The following is a 13,492-nucleotide window of genomic DNA, read 5'->3' on the forward strand; positions in this document are numbered from 1 at the left end:
GTCCCAGGGCCTCATGGACTGCCAGGGTGGGGCTGGAGGCTCTCACCCCCTGACTTAGGGGTAGCTTCCCTTTCAGCATCTTTTAAAATACACTTCTCAATACTGACCCCAACACACACACACACACACACACACACACACACACACACACACACACTGCCTGGAAGTCCTGCTTTAGTATTGCACCTGCTGCCTGGGACCCAGAGGCTGGGCTCTTTGCCTGTCAGGGCCAGGGAAGAAGATGGGGAAGAGGTAAACATAGGTCCAGGGTGCAGCTCTAAGCCCAAAGACCTGATCACCGGGGAGAACCAGGTGCCATATGGAAGCCCCTGCCCAGGATGAGTCTGGCTTGGGGGGGGGGGGGGGTTAGGGGGCTGATAGATGAAAGGGGAGGTTCAGGGGAAAGGGTCAAGGATTGAGGACCAGGGCTCCAAGGAAGGAGGCTTGCCCTCGGGGCAGAAGCCTTTGCACAGGTCCCAGAGTGTTTCCTGTGCCAGGAGAGCAAAGACCTGGGCCCAGCGACCCCTCTCCTCATCCTCCAGAGCCTTGTGGAGCCGGTAGACACAGGACATGCCGGTGAGGAGCAGATGTTGAAAATCCCAAGGGCTAAGAGGAGGCCCCTTCCGCCAGTCCTGGAACTGCTGCAGCCGCTGCTCAGCGCCCTCCAAGTCACTGGGCACGTGGTGCTGCAGGAGGAGCCCGAGTCGGCGGCCTGGACGGGTGGACGCCAGCTCCTCATCCTGGATGTGCAGCTGCCCCAAGACATCCAGCTCCAGCCTGGCCCAGAGCAGCTGCAAGGGGAGCTGTGTAAGGAGGGGGCTGAGCCCGGGGGCAGGGTAGGGAGCTAGAGTGGGCCAGGGGGGCATAAGCAGGCAGTAGGTCCCATGCTGGGTTGCCCCCCACCTCCAATAGGCCCAGCTTGAGACATTCCCCCTTCCCAGCTTGAGTTGAGGAACCTCTGGACACTGCCACCCCCGCCCCCCAATCCCCATGTCCCAAACTGGAGGAAAGACCTCAAACATCACTTCCGGGGCCTCTGGCTCCTGCAGGTCACCTGCCACGCTGGTGTTGTCCATGCGCTGCCCTGGGGCAGCAGAGAGAAGTCAGGCCCCTGCCAAGCTCCATCCTAAACAACAGCTTCTCAGAAGTGCCCCTTCGCTGCCTGTCAGAGTGTCTAGAGGTTTTAGCTGCAAGAGTAGGAATGCCATGCCGTCCCCCTCCCCACTCCCCACACACACATGCACATTGACATTTGCCGACCAAGGCATAGGTCTTTTTCCAAGACCATCATCCCAAACCCAGATACCACCTCACAGATGTCCAGAACTCCTCCTTGAACTTCACAGTTCCCTTTGCCAAGAGCTCCAGGGCAACGGGTCACAAGACACTTTACTTCCCACTTTCCCTCCCTCCCTATCATCTGGTGACAGCTGATAAAACAGTACCAGTGACCTTCCCCAAAGATTGAGGACCCCTTTTAGGAAGAACCCACTCCTACATTACTCCTCGGTAGTGATGGTATGCAAGGCAGGGGGCCAGGCAAGGCAGGATGTCTGTCCCAGCTTCCTTCATCCCACCCCAGGGTGCACCCATCCCTTGGAATGATTGCTCCAGGCCCAGGGCAGAGCAAGGGAAACTGCTCCAGGCATCAACCAGAATAAGCCCAGGCCCAACTCTGTCCGGGGTCTGCACCTACGTTTATCTCCCTTCACTTCACCTGGACCTTTTCTGTTCCAAGGGAGGGGCCCACACCATTAATCTCTGCAGCACAGGTCAGCCCACAGTTCCTAGGCTCTGCTAGGCTCAGACAGAGCCAACTAGAACTGCTGTTAGCCAGCAGCCTTCCTTGGTTCCCATCCACCCCACCCTGAAGCCCTGGTACCTTCATGGTGCTGGGTTGTAGTCAACCCAGGGAGGAGGCAAATGGCCATTAGCCAAGCCAGGAGCTTAATTTTCCCCGCCATGCCCCACCGCGTCCTCCGAGTTCTGCTCTCTCTGGCTGCTCTCTGCTCCTGCATCCGCCTGCCACACACCATGGCTCCAGCTTTCCACTGCAGGCTGCTCAAGTGTTCCCTGCTTTGCGTGTCAGTTCAAAGCAAAACAGGGAGGAGCTGGCTCTGGCATCCCAGGGCTCTTTCCATCCCGTAGAAATGTGAAATCCTTGTTGTTGGCAGGAGGCTGTTGCTACCCAGATGGGCTGGGTTCTTAGTTAATAGAAAAAAGGTGTTTGGTAGCAAACAGCTTGAGCTTGGTCCTCCTAAAAGGTAGGGAAGAGCCCAGGCAGTAATACTATCTTACTATTTATGTCCTCATACCCAAAACATCCTGCAGCTGAGCGCCATTCCTGACACCCCGTCCCCTGCCCAGCCTCCAGGGAGCCCCTCAGCAGCCAAGAACATCAGCTGCAAAGCCCAGTCCTACAAATGCAGGACAGACCGACCGGACAGCGCCACGGACAGGCAAAGCCAAGCACTTCCACCTCAGGCACTCAGCCAAACTGGCCGAACAGTCCAGACCAGCTGGGGTGGGGAGTCTATCCCCCTGAAGCTCTGCAGCTCCTGAATGTCATTGGCCTCAGCCTTGGGTCCTCCTTTGCTTGTTGACAACATTCTTGGCTCAGGCCAGAGTCTAGGAAGATGATCAAGCGTGATGGACTGTCAGGTTGCAGAGTTCAAAAATGGGCTGCAGCTCTTCCTGTTGGCTCATGGAACTCTGTGGATATTTGCATGGAATGAGGGTGGGTAGTGGTTTCCTTGTTCCACCCAAGCCCTTGAACACACAAGCTACTGCCAAACCTGGGGCTTTCTCCAGCAGTTGTTGAGACCCTGCTAGAGGCCATGCCACACCCACCCTGAGCCCTGTGTGCTATGTAAACTTTGAATTTCACCCTCAGAAATACATCCAGGCCTGCAGGTCACCACATCTGTAACTGCATTGATTAGTCCCATTAAAACAGACTCCCAGTTTGGTAATCAGCAGGGATAACTCCTGCCTGCCATCTCGCCTCTCCAGAGTAAAAACTTTTTTTTTTTTTTAAATATATTTTACTGATTTTTTACAGAGAGAAAGGGAGATAGAGAGCTAGAAACGTCGATGAGAGAGAAACATCAACCAGCTGCCTCTTGCACACTCCCTACTGGAGATGTGCCCGCAACCAACGTACACGCCCTTGATCGGAAGCCCTTGATCGGAATCGAACCTGGGACCCTTCAGTCCGCAGACAGGCGCCCTACTGCTGAGCCAAACCGGTTTTGGCCAGAGTAAAAACTTCTTGATGATTAGCACACACAGGAAGTGATGAGTCTAAGTAGGATTTTATTTACACAGACACTCAATTATAGATAAGGCGCTTTCTAGGATCCAGATGCCTTCCCTGGAGCTACTTGGTTTCGGGTTTCTTGTCTCCGGCTTCCAGCTTGAGACTCTCAGGGGGCTGGCGATAGGCAGGGAAAGCCTCCCATGGGCTATTCAGATCAAACTTGCGGAACTCTTGGGCCAATTCTATCGGTTCAGCCACCACACGCTTCACTTCATCATCATAGCGTAACTGCAGAAGGAAAAGGCAGGTTTGTGCACGGAGGAAGGCCTTGTTACAGCAAGCAGCCCACCTTCCTATACTAGGGGTGATTTCTCCAGCCCCTTTACTTCTCTATTCTTGATTCCTGTCCCAGCTGTTTCAAGTCTCCATCCACATCTGTTACTTATCAACCATAGTCCAAAATGTCCTCTATCTCATGCCCTACCATCACCCGGTCAGGCTCACCTTCCCACCATCCCATTATGAGCTCTTTTCCAGCTGAACTGATTTTGCTCACCCATCCACACATTTTATAAGATAAGCATTTGCCCGGGATTAGGGAGCAATTCAGTGGCTGAAAAGAGTGCACCTAGACTGGCAGGCACTCGAGTTCAGGCCCTGGAGCCTTGGCATTATCAGTGTCAAGATGTGAAGCAATAAATCTGGCATGGGTTTTCTTGTTATTGGAGGATCAGCTGGACAAGATAAAAACAAACAAGTGCTAGGATTAAGAGGCAATCCAAATTAGGGGGACAGTAGGGATGAAAGAAGGGGAGAAGAGAGGAAAGTAACCCTGATCAGAAGGAGCTTGAGAAGAAAAGGGTACCATGCAAAATACTAAGAAAACAAGAGCATTCGAGCACTACAGAGAAGGGCTGGATTGCCACTATCTTGGTATTTCTAAAAAGTTACTTTGCTACAAAATCACCTGTGTTAATGTACACACTAGATTACCTCCCTGCTGACAAACAACCTGCAGCACATGGATGGTAAAGCAAAGCACTGAAATTCTTTTTTTTTTTTTTTTTTTTTAAAGCACTGAAATTCTTTATAAAGCTCTGATAGTCACAAGTTACTGGTCCTGCCTCTGGCCATTCTCAAAGGCTGAATATTCAGTGTCCTCCCTGACAGCTTCCTTCTCAGAGATCCAGGGTAAAATGACATTCACTTTCAGATCTTGGAGACAGACTCAGTGTGTTCTCAAGGCTGCCCTGATCAAATGATCACTACAATAATGGTTAACATCAACCGAGCATTTATAATACACCAGGTATTACACATATACCATTTAGAACACTGCAAATCTTATTGGTTAAGTACTATTGTTCCCAATTCAGAGAAGAGTAAAACTGTCATAGAAAAATGAAGTAACTTGCCCCAAGTTATAAAAGTGGAGCTAAGATTTGAATCCAGAGCCAATGCTTTTAAACTACTACAATCCAGAAACCATATTTCCTGCCATGCCCAGGATGCCCCAAGTTCCCTGCCAGACCTTCCCTGAGGCTGCTACCACAGTTCCAAGGCTCCTACCTCAACGTAGCCAGACAGGGGGAAGTCTTTCCGGAAAGGATGTCCCTCAAAGCCATAGTCTGTCAGGATCCTTCTTAGGTCAGGGTGGTTAGCAAAGAAGACTCCAAACATGTCCCAGATCTAGAAAAAAGAGGCCCTCAGGCAACCAGTCCACCATGGCCAACATGGGGGTGAGGGGCTGTGCTGCCCACAGTAGTTCCAACCAATTCTGCAACTCTGGCTCAGAAGCACGGTCCACCATGCCCAGTGACTCACCTCCCTTTCGTACCAGTTTGCTGCCTTAAACACAGAGACAGTGGACTCAAGGGGTGTCAGCTCATCTGTATAGGTCTTCACACGGATGCGGGAATTGAATCTCAGAGACAGCAGGTTGTAAACAATCTAGGGAGAACAGAGGAAATGGAGGACCAAGATGGGCACAAGCTGAAGGGTCTAAGGCTGAATCCCTGAGGGGAGTATCAATGATGAGGACACAAGGTGAACAGGTAAATCTGCCTTCTATCCTGAAGCTCAAAACCTCAAGATCCTCCGATACTTACAGCTGCTTCCAAAGGCCTAAGCCACACTGACATGTAGCTCCTCAGCAGTCAGCAAACTTGTCTTCGTTCGTGCTATTCCCTTCGTCTAGGATGTCTCCAAACCACATCTCCCCCCATCCCAAACCTCACTGACTAATCCCTAGTCTTCTGGTCACCCACTAATGCTCAGCACAAACATTCTCTCTCCCTTCAAAGACGCCTCCCGGACAGGGCTAAGTGGTCCTCCTGCATTCTTACAGCACATCTTTAACATAACATATATTATGTGTTATTACAATAAGCTGTTTATGTATCCTCCCTGACTAGAGTTTGAGGGACTCCTAGAAGGCAGTTATTGGGTGTTATTTTTCTCTCTATTCCAGGATCTGGCAAATAGTATATTATCAGTAAATATCAATAGTTAAGTATATTAAAAACTTGTGTGCGAGCAGTCTACCAGTACTATCTCATTTAATCCTCACAACCACCCTCTGAATTAGGGACAGTTTTATACTTATTCTGCCCAAAAGAAAATTAAAACTCAGAAAGATTAAACAAAATATTCACACAGTGTATAGGTGGCAGAGCCAGGATTTAAACTCAAGGCCTGCCTGATTCTGAGACCCTAGTTTAACTGTTTTGTTAAGCTGTTTGACCCAACTAAACCTAAGATATGGTTCCTACTGGCAACTGTTACCCTAAAAGTGTTCTGTTCCTTTTCCTTCCTTTACCCCCAAAACCTCTCAAACCTCCTGACCTCAAAACGGTTCTGCCGGGTTGGGATGTCCACTGCTGTCAAGTCAGCCAAGGACCTGAATTGTGCATTGGTGTGGTCCCTGAGGAAAGTCAGCACTGGGATGACTCCATCGGGATGGATACAGATCTCCAACTCATTGAAGCAGGACACCTGCAGGCATGAAACAGGAGGTAGAGACAACAAAGAGCTACCAAGGAAACAACTAACTGGAGCTGATTCTCCTGATTTAAGGCAGAGGAAGAAACCTGAGTTGGGATGGAGAATCTATGGGGCTTTTTAAAAAATGTTTTTCTTCATTTTGGAGAGAGAGGGAAAGGGAGAGGATTTAGAGAGAAACATTGATAAAGAGAAACATCAATTGTTTGCCTCCTTCACAGGCCTATTGGGGATCCATCCCACAACACGGTCATATGTCTTGATCGGGAATTGAACCAGTGACCTTTTGGTTCAACCACTGAGCCACACTAGTTGGGCAGAATCTGTGGTTTTTTGATCCCAGGTTACCCACTCCCACATGACCTGAGAATATGGTTCTTTCTTGACCCCGGCCAAACAACAGTACTGAATATTACCTGAACTTGTTGGATATACTTGGGCAGGATTTCAGCCACATACTCTCCAAAAGCTGAGAGCTGTTTGTGGGCCACATCATTCCGTGGTCTGACAGTGGCTGAAAGGAGAAGGCATATTTAACAAATGGCAAAGGCAGCAACCAGCCCTGCATCCAATCTAGTCTGGGCTTCTAAGAGGCTCCCTGTAGAACTTTGAGAAAGGTGAGAATGGAGGGAATAGGAAGTGATGAAACTTTAGGGAAAATGTCGCCTACACAGTCCGCAAAGACTCTCATTATTGAAGCTGGCATGTTTGCCTCTTCTCAAAACTACTCCATGGTTCTTCCCTTCATGAAGCCTGCATTTCTGTTAAAGCAACATATGTTTCCTCTCTCTCACCAGACTCCATAAGGGTGGGAACCAGAACGTTTGCTTCGGTGTATCTCCTTAGCACCTGGTTCATAGCAGGCTCTCAAGGAAGAACTTCAGGGCTTACGAGCTCTCATGGATTCTCTAGTTGAAACCTTATTTATGCATAGATGAAGCAACAGAGAGGGGGAAATGCCAGGTCTCCTGACTCCCAGTTGGCTTATATTGTCTATAACGTATCTCTACACACTCATTCATGCAACCTCAATCACTTAGCACCCAAACAGCATAGACTGCAGGGTAAAGCTTATTTGGTCTAGGGCAGCAAGCAGGCCTGCTCTGCCACTCAATAGTGTTGTAACCCTGCGCAAGTTATTTCTCTGGACTGTTTCCTGCCCGATCCGTAGTATGAAAATACTATCTACCTCATAAGGTTGTGAGGACTTTAAGACCATTCATAAAAACACTTCCCAGATGCCTGGCAAACAATAAGCACTCAATTAACGTGAGCTACTATGACAACAGGCTCTATATTGGGGTCTACGGCCCAAATATTATGTTCCCTGCTCTCAAACATTTGAAAGTTTAATCAGAGAAAAAGAGAATCACGGAAGTGGACAAGGGGGCAATCATGGACAGAACAGAGGGACCTAAGGGCACAGGGAGGGCCCGATTCGGCCTGCAGAGTGAGGATCGTTGCAGTCAGCTCTCCAAGGACAAGTAGATTTGCCAAGACGCAGGGAAGGGCATCCCAGAACAAGGACAAACATGACGAAGGGAATGAGGAGCCCCCGCCCGTAGTCCCGAGAAGGGCCGGGCCCGCACATACTCACGGCGCTTGTCAGCCGCAGCGCTTTCCCTCCTCACCGGCAGCAGCAGCGCCGAGGACCGTCCAACCCCTGCAAGGGGAGACAAAAGACACCGGAGCGCAGGGTGAGGCCTGGTCTTCCCGCGCTGGAAGCGCCGCTGCTCCTGCCCCGAGCCTCACCCGGTCGCCCCCTGCTCACCCCGGGGCAGCGCCACGGCCCCCACGAGCCCCCGACACCAGGCCCGAGCGGCGGCCGCCATGATCACAAGGTGCAGACCAAGTAGCAAAGGCAGGACCTACAGGACACGGAGCCACAAGGACACGGACCGGAAGCGGAAGTGTGCTTAATATTTTCTTCCGGGCGGACGCCGGGCCGAAAGCAGAGATTCCGGGATCCGGGCTTCGGAATGATAGGAAGGGAGGCAGGTGAGAAAACAAGGCAAGCTGGTGGAAAACCGTGAGCAGAACGTGGCTCTAGCTTGGTGTGGCAGAATCTGGAAAGAAGGCGAGGACCCTAAAGAACTGGAACGGTGAGAGGAGGGGAAGGGGCGGGGTTCTGGGTTCCACATTCCACACCCCTTCCCCGCTTTTAGCTCAGCTTTTGGCGGGGGCTGGCGGGCGCGGGGGGCGGCTGGGCGGAGAACGCTTACCCGGCGACCGTTTCCCCGGCTGACTCCGGGTGGAGCGGCGACACTGCACGTGGCAATGGGCCTCCTTGTGCCCTGGGTTTGGGACGACTGGGCTGTGTCTCGAGTTCTGGGACGGAGCCTTGGGGGGTCAGTAGGCTGAGCTGAGAAATGCGAGGGAGAAACTCAGAAAAGAGCAAATGTGGGGCTGACAGATGTCTCCGCCAAGCCTCAGAGTAGAAGGTCTGGACTCCCTGCGAGCGCAGAGAGGGAGAACATCTGCCTGGTTCTACTCTTTACATCGATAGCTTTATATGCAGTAGTTTGAAGGCTCTTTCACAGGTTTTTAAGATAACTGGCTTACTCCAGCCCCTTGTTTTCATGCTTTGACCAAAAATACCAGGACTTTTGTTACATCACGGAAAGGAAATACCCATAGTAAGAAATTGTATTCATGTCAGTAGGTTTGGGGTGCCATTGCAGAATGAACCCAGCTGTAGTTGAAGGGGATCATCAGAGATGTTATTGGTGAGGCCAGAATTAAGGACAACCTGGGCCCACTTTGTTAACAATCACTTTTTCCTTCTCCCTCTCTGAATTGCACCATTGATTCATAGACTGTGGCTGTGGATTCCTTAAGTTATTGAGGGTGGTGTTACTTTGCAGACGACTGGCAGAGAAGTTGGCTACCATGGAATCACCAGAGGAGCCTGGAGCATTCATGGATGAAAACTACTTTGTGAACTACACTTTCAAAGATCGGTCACACTCGGGCCGTGTGGCTCAGGGCATCATGAAACTGTGTCTGGAGGAAGAGCTCTTTGCTGACGTCACCATTTCAGTGGAAGGCCGGGAGTTTCAGCTCCACCGGCTGGTCCTCTCAGCTCAAAGCTGCTTCTTCCGGTCCATGTTCACGTCCAACCTGAAGGAGGCCCACAACCGGGTGATTGTGCTGCAGGATGTCAGTGAGTCTGTTTTCCAGCTCCTGGTTGATTATATCTACCATGGAACTGTGAAACTTAGAGCTGATGAGCTACAGGAAATTTATGAGGTGTCAGATATGTACCAGCTGACATCTCTCTTTGAGGAATGTTCTCGGTTTTTGGCCCGCACAGTGCAGGTGGGGAACTGCCTTCAGGTGATGTGGCTGGCAGATCGGCACAGTGACCCTGAGCTCTACACTGCTGGCAAGCACTGTGCCAAGGCCCACCTCGCCCAGCTGCAGGACACAGAGGAATTTCTCCATTTGCCCCACCACCTACTCACTGATATCATCTCTGGTAAGCTGAGGGAGGGGGCATATCATACCCAGTGTATGTTCTGGTTCAAGAAAAAGGAACCCTCAGGCTTCCTGGTGTTAGTTTACAGTATTGGTGGGAATTTAGGTATCTTCTGAAAGAAACTGAGTAGAGATTAATAAGCTGCTGTCAGAGACTGAGTCCTCTTTTGAGGAAAACTCCAGGAAAAGGAGCAGAAGGTAGTGAGGAAGTATTTGTATATATACTATAATCTCCCCTGTGCATAGGTGTTCTTTTTTTTTTTTCTATTTCTGTTTATTTTAAGTATATTTTTATTGATTTCAGAGAGGAAGGGAAAGGGAGAGATAGAAACATCTATGATAAGAATCACTGATAGGCTGCCTCCTGCACACCCCCTACTGGCTATTGAGCCCGCAACCCAGGCATGTGCTCCTGACTGGAATTGAACCTGGGACCCTTCAGTCCACAGGCCAGTGATGTATCCACTGAGCCAAACCAGCTAGGGACATAGGTGTTCTTATCCACCCTGCACTCTGCATGTACCTGTTACCTTGGTAAATTTATGATGAATGATGGATAAGTCAAGACACCTAAAAAAAATCTTTTTAAAAAATATATTTTTATTGATTTCAAAGCAGAAGGGAGAGGGAGAGATAGAAACATCAATGATGAGAATCATTGATTGGGTGCCTCCTGCTTACTCCGACCAGAAATCAAACTATGACATCCTGGTTCATAGGTTGACACACCACCGAGCCATGCCGGCTGGGCCCTAAAAAACATTTTAAGTGATGGGCCAAGTTTAGGTTACAATCCTGACACTGCAAGTGAGACATAAACATACTTTAGGTGTGAGCTCTGCAGCCTAGTAGATTGCTTCTGTGGCAAAGGGGAGTATATCAAACCAACCATTTTGATTAAAAGGCAGTTTGAGATTTTCTCACACATGTATTCATACATACATGGTAGCAGTCTAACAAAGAGGTTCATATATTTAAAGTCCCTGGCTCTAAATCTTCCTTGTGGATTGTCAGAGTGCCACTGACCATGCCTTTCCTCTGGGTCTCACAGATGGAGTTCCATGTTCCCAGAACCCAACAGAGGCAATAGAAGCCTGGATCAATTTTAATAAAGAGGAAAGAGAGTCTTTTGCCGAGTCACTCAAGAGTAGCTTGAAGGTAAGGCAGATTTCTTTGGATTGGGACACTACACTAGCCATGATTACACCGTCAGTTGGGCTGGCCATTTTGATGACTGGGGATTGTCTCTGGCTTGAAGTTGATAGAAGCTGGGGGAGAAGGATATTTATGCCTCTGAGCTCCAAAGCTCCTTGAGGGAACTACTTTCAACCCTGTGTAAACCAGCTCAGACAAAGGTGCTAAAAAAAACACAAAAAAAACCATGATAGTTTTTTTTTAATTTATTTTATTGATTGTTTTTTATATCTTTTAAAATATACTTTATTGATTTTTTTACAGAGAGGAAGGGAGAGAGATAGAGAGCTAGAAATGTCGATGAGAGAGAAACATCGACCAGCTGCCTCTTGCACACCCCCTACCGGGAATGTGCCCACAACCAATGTACATGCCCTTGACCAGAATCGAACCTGGGACCTTTCAGTCTGCAGGCTGACCCTCTATACACTGAGCCAAACCGGTTTTAGCTCATGATAGTTTTAAGAAGCTAAAAGGATGAGATTCTCTGCCCCGGCATAAAATATCTGAAAGACGGTGACTGGAGGAGAGTCAGGGTGACACACAGAACCTGGAGGGGAGTAGGCTGCAGCAGAATTCAAGGGTGTGGCCTAAGACCTTAAGGCGTTGAGCCTAAGCTGAGCCTTAGCCTGGAACCAGTAGATAGCATTGATCATTTTAATTTTTCCAATAGGAAATTGGGGAGAACGTGCACATTTATCTGATCGGGAAAGAGTCATCTCGAACCCACTCCCTGGCTGTGTCCTTGCACTGTGCTGAAGATGACTCCATCAGTGTACGTGGCCAAAACAGTCTGTGCCACCAGATCACTGCAGCCTGCAAGCACGGCGGAGACCTGTACGTGGTAGGAGGGTCCATCCCACGGCGCATGTGGAAGTGTAACAATGCCACCGTGGACTGGGAGTGGTGTGCGCCCTTACCCCGGGACCGGCTCCAGCACACCATGGTGTCCGTGCCCGGGAGAGATGCTATCTATTCACTGGGTGGCAAGACGCTGCAGGATACCCTCTCCAACGCAGTGATCTATTACCAGGTAGATTATAACATCTGGATAGAGACAACACAGCTAGAGGTGGCCGTGTCAGGGGCCGCTGGAGCCAATCTCAACGGGATTATCTACCTGCTAGGGGGGGAGGAGAATGACCTGGACTTCTTTACCAAACCTTCCCGGCTCATCCAGTGCTTTGATACAGAGACAGACAAGTGCTACATGAAGCCCTATGTGCTGCCCTTTGCCGGCCGCATGCATGCAGCTGTGCATAAGGATCTGGTGTTCATCGTGGCCGAAGGGGACTCCCTGGTTTGCTACAATCCCCTGCTAGACAGCTTTACCCGGCTTTGCCTTCCTGAGGCCTGGACCTCGACCCCACCCCTCTGGAAGATCGCCAGCTGTAATGGGAGCATTTATGTTTTTCGGGATCGATATAAAAAGGGGGATGCCAACACCTACAAGCTTGACCCTGCCACTTCAACTGTAACAGTCACCAGAGGCATTAAGGTGCTGCTTACTAATTTGCAGTTTGTGTTGGCATAAGGCGTGGGGAGGAGAGCGACCGACTTTTGTCCTCCCCTTTTCCAGCACCTACCCATCCAAACTGAAGCCTCCAAAATCCCGATTCAGAGTACTATGTTATTTTGTGGCACATGATCAAAAGGCAGCCCTCAGCCCTTCCCTGAAGCCATAGGGGTAGCCATTTTGGGGCTCTCTAGACTGCCGCTACTCAGCTGGCTGCTTGAATGACAACAGGTCAGCCTGTTCTCTGCCACCCCTGGTAATCCTGTGCCTACGCAGACTCTCAGAGCAAGCATCTCCTCGGATCGTAGGTACAGCCTCCCCTCTTAACCTGATCAGTGTTAAACATAAGCACCCCTGACCCCAGAACAAAAGGAAAAATGCCCATCTTTCTTCTATAGTCTGCAAAGTTACCTGGTAATTTTTTCACAAAGAATTAGGTGTTACGAGTTTTCCTTCAGGCTTTGGTTGGGAGAATGGACAAAACTGAAGGTGTCCTTCACCAGCAAGAGTCAACTCTCAAATTCTGGACGTTGTGTCTATTGCTTTCTCATCTGTGTGTCAGGAAATGTATACTTTGATTTGATTTTTGGCTTATTCCAAGGGATAAGCCAGAAAAAAGTAGAAAGGTTTCTTTTTTTATTAATAGCTGAAACGTTTTCAAACTCAAATATATAAGGTCTCTACTCTTTTAAAAGTTCTAAGTCCACCCAAGAGCTAGAAACTGTTCATACAAATAAAGTTTCTAGAGGGATATGTGTGTCTTTTTTGAATTCTGAAGGGGTGACTTCCTAAGGGAAACTGATTACATGCACAGACAATCCTGAGTCAGCCACACTCCTGATTGAACACCATGTTTGCTTTTTTATACACAGGATTGCGGCTCCAAAAGTGAGGGGCCAGTGAATTGAGATTCTGACTGGCAAAGAGCCAGAGCTAAGTATTTCTTCTCTTCCTAGTGTTCAATGTCCTTGAGTTATGGTGCTAAGTATCACCAGGTGCAGCGGTAGGTGCATGATAGATTTCTTTGACCTTATTCAAAAAAATAA

The 13,492-nt window shown here is 49.4% G+C and overlaps 3 protein-coding genes across 3 annotated transcripts; 1 reads left to right on the forward strand and 2 right to left on the reverse strand.

Moving 5' to 3' along the window:
• Window positions 1–136: 136 nt before the first annotated feature.
• On the reverse strand, window positions 137–3,172 carry FAM180B (family with sequence similarity 180 member B). Its single transcript, XM_084894976.1, has 3 exons — window positions 1,883–3,172; window positions 1,014–1,084; window positions 137–791 (listed from the first exon to the last, which is right to left on the reverse strand). The coding sequence occupies exons 1-3, from the start codon at window positions 2,034–2,036 to the stop codon at window positions 396–398; spliced, it is 621 nt and encodes a 206-aa protein (XP_084751102.1). The 5' UTR covers window positions 2,037–3,172; the 3' UTR covers window positions 137–395.
• A 123-nt stretch (window positions 3,173–3,295) lies between these two features.
• Window positions 3,296–8,161, reverse strand: NDUFS3 (NADH:ubiquinone oxidoreductase core subunit S3). The gene is made up of 7 exons (XM_084894970.1): window positions 8,031–8,161; window positions 7,857–7,922; window positions 6,676–6,773; window positions 6,104–6,253; window positions 5,084–5,209; window positions 4,829–4,948; window positions 3,296–3,547 (listed from the first exon to the last, which is right to left on the reverse strand). Exons 1-7 carry the CDS (start codon window positions 8,089–8,091, stop codon window positions 3,380–3,382), a joined length of 789 nt encoding a protein of 262 aa, XP_084751096.1. The 5' UTR covers window positions 8,092–8,161; the 3' UTR covers window positions 3,296–3,379.
• Window positions 8,162–8,221: 60 nt separating this feature from the next.
• On the forward strand, window positions 8,222–13,492 carry KBTBD4 (kelch repeat and BTB domain containing 4). The gene is made up of 4 exons (XM_084894861.1): window positions 8,222–8,361; window positions 9,124–9,737; window positions 10,788–10,894; window positions 11,604–13,492. Exons 2-4 carry the CDS (start codon window positions 9,149–9,151, stop codon window positions 12,462–12,464), a joined length of 1,557 nt encoding a protein of 518 aa, XP_084750987.1. The 5' UTR covers window positions 8,222–8,361; window positions 9,124–9,148; the 3' UTR covers window positions 12,465–13,492.

Source organism: Pipistrellus hanaki, assembly GCF_964339955.1.
Source record: "Pipistrellus hanaki genome assembly, chromosome: 9".
In the NCBI taxonomy this organism is placed as follows: domain Eukaryota; kingdom Metazoa; phylum Chordata; class Mammalia; order Chiroptera; family Vespertilionidae; genus Pipistrellus; species Pipistrellus hanaki.